Source organism: Aphidius gifuensis, linkage group LG6 (assembly GCF_014905175.1).
Source record: "Aphidius gifuensis isolate YNYX2018 linkage group LG6, ASM1490517v1, whole genome shotgun sequence".
NCBI lineage: Eukaryota > Metazoa > Arthropoda > Insecta > Hymenoptera > Braconidae > Aphidius > Aphidius gifuensis.
This window is the reverse complement of record NC_057793.1, coordinates 4,931,107-4,940,027: the sequence shown is the minus strand read 5'-3', so window position 1 is coordinate 4,940,027 and position 8,921 is coordinate 4,931,107. Positions and strand designations below refer to the sequence as shown.

The 8,921-nt window shown below is 26.9% G+C and overlaps 1 protein-coding gene across 1 annotated transcript in view; it reads left to right on the top strand.

The window, feature by feature from the left end:
* Positions 1 to 513: 513 nt before the first annotated feature.
* Positions 514 to 8,921, top strand: part of LOC122858997 (lachesin-like) — a 77,881-nt gene continuing 69,473 nt past the window's right edge. The window contains exon 1 of the mRNA XM_044162306.1: positions 514 to 615. Within this exon, the coding sequence (XP_044018241.1) occupies positions 555 to 615 (61 nt within the window). The 5' untranslated portion in view covers positions 514 to 554. The remainder of the gene's footprint in view (positions 616 to 8,921) is intronic.

The following is an 8,921-nucleotide window of genomic DNA, read 5'->3' as shown; positions in this document are numbered from 1 at the left end:
TTGGTGGCGTCATGAAACTTTTTGATTAATATTAAGGATAGTTTGAATTGAGGTAGGTTTATGAGATATATATTGGTAGGGTGTGTAATACTCGATCAATTGAAGAAGAAACAAAAACAAAAAGATGAAAGGGTATATACTAATATTACTCGTCTATGACAGAAACACACCGTCAAGTTTCGAAATAGAACAACTTTTACTAACTTAGCCAAAGTGAGACAGAAAAATCAGTGTAGATAGACACGTGTTTTAAATCTACGCATGCGTTGCATGTTGCTCCTGCAGGACTCTGTTTTAGTTGCCAGTCAGCATCTGGACTCCGGGATGTGAGCAAATAAAAATTTTTTTTTTATATTATATGAAAATTAAGTTAGTTTAATACAAAAAAAAAGGAAAAAAATTGTGAAAATTTGGTGAAAAAATAATTAAAAAAAAAAAAAAAAAGTGTTATATTAAAGTCAGTTTATTGACTTATTTTCTGTTTATTATTATCAATAATTACTAAATAAAGTTTAAAGTTTAAATTGTTTTATTTTAAATATAAAAAATACAGCATGACAATTGTGAAATTTCTTGGTATTGGCTTGATCATCGCCTTTGTATTTTGCGCTGAAGGTATGTTATATACGAAGTCAATTTATATTATATAATTATTTGCATTATGTGTTAATTATTATTCTTAATTACATTGTTACCATATAATTACGAGGTAAAACGTGACACGTAGTCACGTGAATTTTCTACCTATTGTAGATGTAGATTATTCGGTTACAATGAGTTTTATTTATATTTAGACATATACTATAGTATTATTTACCGATGACCAATGCCGATTGGATGAGTGTCTGTAGGGTCACAACGACAACAGCCCCAGTGGTTGTATTTAAAATTTTAGTGCAACGTGACCATACACGTGCTTTCACGATCAAAGATATGATCTGAAAATTTTGATAAGCATTTAAACGACGAAAATCATTAACACCACTAAAACTTATAATTAAAAATAACAACTATGAATATTCAATATAAAATAAATACCTCGTGAAAATTGTTAAATTAAATTATAAAAAAAAAGTTAAAAATAAGTTTTAAATTTGATTAATTATAGCAAGTTGAATGTAAAAATTTAAATTCAAATAAAAATAAATATTATATTTTATTTTTATTTGAAAGTTATTTTAGTTTCGGGCATTTCTAGCAACGCATCTGTTAAAATTATTATCAATGAACACAGCTCGCGGCAGTGAACTGAGCAACGTAAAATCGAACGATCGTTAAAGTTCAATTGGGTAACTAATTAATTTTCACGTAGATACTCTAGCGAGTTCCCTAGAGCTTTTTCCCATCTACTCTGTAGCTAACTATCTGCAGCATCGTTGTTTTTTTTTTCACTGTTGTGTGGCTATTGTTATTATTATATAAAATTTTTTTAGTTAGCAAGTAAATCTATTATCCTGTCAATTAAAATAAAAAAGAAAATCATTTTATTAGAGTATTAAATATTTTTATCAATATGTATTTGAATTTCTACGTAAATGCAGACAATGTCTATTGTAATATTCATAATAAACGATATTTTAAACATGATAAAAAATAAATCAATTTAAAAAACTGACATTTATGTATTTTAAACAAAATTTCATGATAATGATAATTTAATGATGTAAATTTCAAGAGAATTTTATTAAAACTAATTGGGTAGTTTTCGAATTTTTTTTTTTCATAAATTGTTCTTTGAAAATAGATGAGTAAAATAATATTAACAATAATTTTGTATACAACGTCAGCTGGTTGTTACTGTTATGTATATAGATACAGTAAAATTTAAAGCTCCATAGCCAGCCAGCATTGTGACAATTTTTTTAAAAATTCGATTTTTTTTATTTTTATTCGTTCACACTTCTCGTTATAGAGAAATATGTTTTTTCAATGAGCTACAATCCACGAGGATTTTATAGAAAATACAACGTATTAATAATAATAATAATAATTTTAATATGATGATGATGATAATAATAATAATAATAATAATAATAATAATAATAATAATAATAATAATAATAATATATTATACACTTTTGACAGATTCATTAAAAACTTGCTATTTGAATTTCATAAAAAACAATGAATGGTTAGGATCTACGATGATTTTATGAGCTGATATAATCAAAAATGATTATTATTAAAAGTTTCAAGTTAACTTTACACTTAAAATATACTTTTCATACACCAATTTTACTTGGTGTAAGAATATTTATAATTATTTACTCCAGAAATTATCTCAGTTCTCGCATCAAAATAACAGAATACATCTTTACTTGCTGAAATAAAAAAAAATAAAATAAAAACACTTAGCCATGTTAATTCTTCATTGCCATATGAACAAAACAATTATAAATCAAATTATTGTTAAACTAAATAATTCAATTGAATTAAGTTTAAGAAGTTTTGATATTTTTTTTTCTTTATTTTCAAATTGAAATGTGAAAATATACTGTTGTTTCAGTAAAAAGAATAAACAAAGCATTTATATAAAAAATAAAAATATAAATTCATCATGATTTAATTTTTTTTTTACTAGTTTATTCATACAGTACAAAAGAAAAAGGTATTAAAAATTTTTTTTTTAACTTTAAACAAAAATAAAAAATAAAAAATAAACTTTAGTGATCCTCTAAAAACCCAAGATTGTCTCAATGACAATGTAAAGAGCGAGAAAAAGCTCGTACAAGCTTTGTCCATGACCAGTTGAAAAAAGGATCTTATAGTCTTTGAAAGTTGAAAAATAGAATAAAAATAGACAACCTAAAGATTCAGGCTATTTTTTTTATATATGTGTTTGTATTTTAAAATGGCATAAGGTAAAATAAAATAAGTAAATGAAATAAAATAAATACACAATATATAGAAAAAAAAAAAGCAAATGAAAATAAAAATTTTTCTTTTGGAACATCAACATCCAATGTCTTCTGGTCAGTCCTTTCGTTTGATCCGGATGTATATATTCTTCACTCGGTACTCTGTTCTGTGTGCAACCTTATCCGTTAATATTTTTTTATTTATTTATTTTTATTTACGGTCCACTCTATTTTATTCGTATTTTTATTCTTCTTTACCCTCCTGCTTAGACAGAATTGAGCGTATAAATCTATTACATTTTCTATCGAAGAATAGAAGAGTTGTAGAGTTGTAAAATCTATAATAAAAAAAAAAGAGATAAGAATAAAAATATCTTGGTCAAAAAGACTGGTAGAATTAAGACTTGAAGGTTTTTTTTACATGTTGGCTGTTGTTCAACTTGTCTACAATGACAATAAAATGTCATACACGAATGCCATTATAAAAATCTTTTTTACTTTTGTATAATATTTCAGATATGAATTATTGCAATAGGTCAATGTTGTGAAATTAAAAAAAAACAAGCGAAGATCAATGAATATATAAAAAAAAAAAAAGACAATAATAATAACAAACAACATAATTTATTTATTTTTTATTATGGACTTAAAATATATTTTTTTATTTATTTATTTTTGTATTTTATTATTTTAACGTCAATTTATGTCTCTCCTTTGCTTTGTCAAAGTATTCTTTTGGTTTTTCTTGGCTTCATGAAGGCAAAAAAAAAAAATATATAAAATAAATAAGAAGTAAACGAAGAAGAAAAAGAATAGCAAGAATACTCTTCTTAGAGAAAGTACGAATCGAGCAAAAAATGTGTTTGTATTTGGAGCCAGGCCAGATAATCTGTGGCAATAAATTTCTGTGTGTACAGCGCCGTGTGATTGGTTTTATCTCTTGGCGTGTAGACGTAACCCCTTGTGCTGCGGGCATTGCTCGAGCAACACTAGTGATAGAGACTTGGTGAAACAAAAAAAAAAATTGAAAATTAAATAATAAAAATAAATAAAAATAAATGAATTGTCGATATACATGTATAGCTTTCTTTTTTTTTTCAAGAGAGATCAAGGCATTCGACTGGAAAGCTCCACCGATCGAAGTGTTTATATATACCAAACTACCCTCAGAAAATTTACTTCATCTAATTCTTCCAATTGGAAAATCCATTACTATCATGAACACAACGAAAATTTAAAATACACTTTAAATAATTTAAACCACAAATATTTTTTTTATTTAAATTCGTTTTTTTCATTCTCTTTTTTTAATAATTTTTTTTAATATTTTTAAAATACTTCCATCAATTTTTTATATTGCATACTTTGTTCAAGATTTTATAATATTACAAATGTAATGTGGTTTCTAATTTACTTTTTTTTTTTTGCAAACTCAACTTATCACCGTGGTAGTTGCATATAGCTTCACGTACAAAACCGCACACATTGAGCCGTGGCTACGGAAAAGGATTTACTCAAAATGATACCCTTAAGCTCTCAAATATGGCCGGACGTACATGGCTTTAGAGTTGGTCACATATGCCTAGATCATCCATGTGAATTAAGCTGATTTTTATTTTTTTTTTCTACTTTTTTCCGTATGTGAAAATCACTCTGAATGTTTTTATATTTGAAAAAATATTTTTCAATTATTTCATTTTTTTTTTCTTTCTCATGTTCATTAAAATTGTTATCTTTCTATATTACAAATTATATTTATATCTTGGATTTTAGATTTTATTTAAATGAGGAAAAATTAATATCAAACTTATAGATATCATTTCAATTAAAATTTTAATGACGTATCATAAATTTCATACGATTTCAATATAATGATAAAGATTTTTTTTTTTTTATTACATACTTAACATCGAAAGTTCGGTAATAAAATTGGGGCGAGCATTTTTCTGTCATTTGTTGACAAAAATGTATATCCTCAAAGTCTTTTACCACAAAATTTTTAGTGTGTCTCATATCGTCTTTTTAGTCAACGCAATTCCCTCATGTATTTAGCCTTTTACCCTCGACATTTTATACATTTATATATATACACACACATAAAAACACTTCTTTTTTTTCCCCTATACTGCACATACGGCTTTTTCACTGTATAGTATGAGCAGACACTCAAATTCGTTGGCGACCATCCAGTCCAGGATATGGGCCTAGAAAAAGATAGAATTACTAAAAGAGGGGTGTTCCCTAGGATTTAACGTTTTCATTGCGCCCGTTTCTGCCCGTTGGGTATCACAAAAAGATAAAGATATTTGAGCAAAAAGTATGACGCAACAGTTCTAGATCGTCGAGTCTGGCACACACGCCCGGATGGTTTTGTTCGTCGAAGCGGCAGGGAGCAACAAACAGAAAAAATAAAATGAGAGAAATGTAGCTAAGGAAAAAAGACAAACATATTAAAACGATATGAAATTTAAAAAAAAGGAAGAATAAAAAAGAATTTATTGAGTTTTATTTATGTGATCGAGTCTGGTAAAATAAAGAAGGGATAAAATTTTAAGATAGATATATATTTTATAGCTCTAAATGACAATTAATAGCACACGTCATTGTAAGTAACATAATCGATGGTTCGTTAATGTATATATGCTATGTGTGTGTGGTTATCAGAAGACAAACGGCACCCTCGGTAAAATCGACCACCATTTACCCCAAAAGATTCATTTCCTCGAGAAAGACATTCAAAGACCTAGCATAAGGAGAGCCAAATGAGTGGTTTAATCGACACTCTAATTTAAGGTGCGGCAAAATCAACCTATACTACATCAACGAATAAAACGATACAGTCATTATTACCAACGATAAAATACAAATCCAATGAACTTTTATACAAGCCAGTGATCTTAATTAAACCCTTGTTTCACTTCTATCACATCTAAGTTGCTTTGAAAAACACAATAAACGTTTTTTCAAGAATATAAATAAAAGAATAAATTACACAAATTTACGGGCATCTTTTTTATCCATATAATGAGACATCGTATATTATTTTAAATTCAATGGCCAATGTGAATTATTTTTCAATGAAATAATAAAAAATAAAGAACCTGAGCATTATCATTGAATCGTAAATTAATTTATACGATACCAATGCCACTCACATTGGAATTTCAAGTGGATAAATGAGAAAATAAAATACATTAAAATTGTTCTCGGTACTATCGGGTATAGAACCAGTCGCTTCGAATTTTTCAATCATTCATCATACCATGTTAGTCTTCTTGGTAAAAAAAAAAACGTACTTAATATCTTGTTTGTTCAATGTTTATGCCATTCAAGCTCTCAGGAAGCCAGACGCACTAATAACTCTTTCGCAAAAAAGCTCTTCAAATACAAAAACTCTATGTACTTGTAAAACGAATATAAATATAGCTAGAACTTGAGAATTATGAGTTGAGAGGGGGCAAGGAGGTGAAAAATAAATTGATATTATTCAAGATACAATATGTAATGATATAGATAAATAATTTTCATAGTCAAATTTTATTAAAATTCTTTCTAGAAAAAATTTTAGTTTCTTCGAAGTCAAGTTAATATTATTAAAAAAAAAAATTCCCAATAAAAATTCTTGATAAAATTTTACTAGGAATTATTTAAAATATCAGTAGTATAACAACTGAATAGTCAGCCAATTTAAAACCAGATATTTATTTCATTTTAGATTTATAATTTCAATATCTTTAAAGTTTCTTTATGGTTTCAAAATATATTTTCATTTTTTAAATTCATAATCAAATTTAATTTCGATTGACATATTCAAAATATGAATTTTTTAAATTATAAAATTGCTATGCTTGTTACTGATGCTTATCAAAAAGAAAGAACAAATTACAGAAATGTTTTGGTAAATAAAAAAATTTTATGACGTCTTACATATTTTTTTTTTCATATAAAAAAAAATAGTAGCCAATGAAAATAAAAAGTATTGATGTTTATAGGGATGTATGGAAAAGATTCCGTTTAATTTTTTATTATAGGAGTTAATCTCACAATCTGGATAGAGTGGCCATGATAGAGTTCATGAATTACTCATGAGCAATGTCTATGTATACATATATATTTATTTGACTCCCATAGGGACATTTGCGTATAATTCAGCTACTTCATTTGTCCTCATTATTATGCCCGATCGTTACATAGACTATGATTTAGAACAGCCCCTCCTTTTCTCTCCACCAATTCGTCTGTCATTTCTATGTGTGCGTCTGTGTGTGTCGATGTACTGATTCAACGCATAGATGTCAAACGACCTTTGAATATTGCACTAGGATCACGTCTCAATTTCGACATCTCCATTGCAATACGTATCAACTGCACCAAATATTATCAAAGCTCAATATACTCTGTAGATATTAATCATATACATTGCATGATTATTATTTTATATTTTTTTATTATTAAAAAAAATATATTTAAAAAATTTATGTATTCATTCATAGAATTTTTAAATTAGATATTTTTTTTTCCTTTGTGAATTGATAAATGTGTTTTTTATTTTTTTTGTTGTAAATTAATTAAAACTTAATAAATAAAAGCAACTTTATGTTTTATCATTTTATACAAAAATTGAATTTTATAAATTTTATTGTAAATTGTTTTTAGTACTAATAATAATATACTTTTCATTGTATTTCCTTGCAATTTTAACAGTACAATGAATGTTCAACGTTTGTAAAACCGCAAGACCATACAAATATCATGTGCGTAATACCTATTGTTACTCAACCACATTCTAATTTCATTTCCAGTGTTCAACAATGTTTTATATATATAGGTGTGTCATATTTAATGTATGTGTGTAACGTGCCTTTTATAAAATTCTTCAACGTTAATGGAATTTACGAGTAAATGTAGAAGAGTGCAGCCGCTTGTGAAAGCTCTGACATACGGTTCTTCGGTGCTTGGTTCAAATATAACCTTGCTACCAATCCCACCAACTTTTGTTTCTCTCTTTTTTTTTTTTTTTTCTACCACTGCCAGCTGTAATTCACAATTTCTCGGCCTGTCTTGATTGAAAAACCTATTTTTTTTTTTCTATTTTTTTGTTGAGTCTTCTTTTACATTTAGTTATTTTATTTTTTTTATTATTATTTTTTTCTCTTCATTTTCATTTCTTTTGAAGCAGAAAAAATGAGCATAAAAAAATTACTGAAAAAGCTCTTAATCACTCTTAGCAAAATTCTAGAACCATCATGTTTTTAAAGACGAAAGTGTAAAAAAACAAATTCGGCAACCCATGTATTCCAAGAAAATTTTATTAATTTTTTTCCAATATAATTCTATAAAGTTATTACTTTTTTTAAATATATTAAATATATTCATTTAATTAATTTACAACGGATAAATGATATATTTAACATTTGAAATAATAGTGAGAAAAACTACAAGAAATAATTTGATAAAATCTTAAATAAAGACAGAGAAGTGTAGTGATAGTAAAAAGTTGATGAGGGTAAAAACAAGTGATGAAGCGATGCTTTTTACTTTTAAGTATTAACGGTAGAAGATACTGACCGACAACGTGATCGGTCCAATACTAAATTCAAGAGTCTGAATACATTATTCAAAAGCATATGGACGGTAGCACGATGAAAGTGGATGAAGGTAGATCAATTCTATAGGCCAACGATCTGATCGACGTGGTACAGTGAGCCGTGAACACGAGGCATTTCTATTTAGTTGAAGAAGAAAAAAATTACATTTGACTGGTGGTGATCGATTACTCTGTACTATCGAACTGACGGAACTAACTCCATTAGTGATCGCTCTTCACCACAACAGCGCCTCACGAATACTGGCAACAGATGATTCTTCAATACTACCACAAATTTTTTTTTTTATTTTTGCCTATCACTATATCATCCCTCTTGATACCTTTTGTATCAACAAATAATATGACTATAATCTGCACATTTAATAAATCAAAATTATTTATTCCATTTAATTTTTCATCTGTCATGTGAAACTCATCATTAATAATTTTGTAAATACAATCATTAAATACCAACA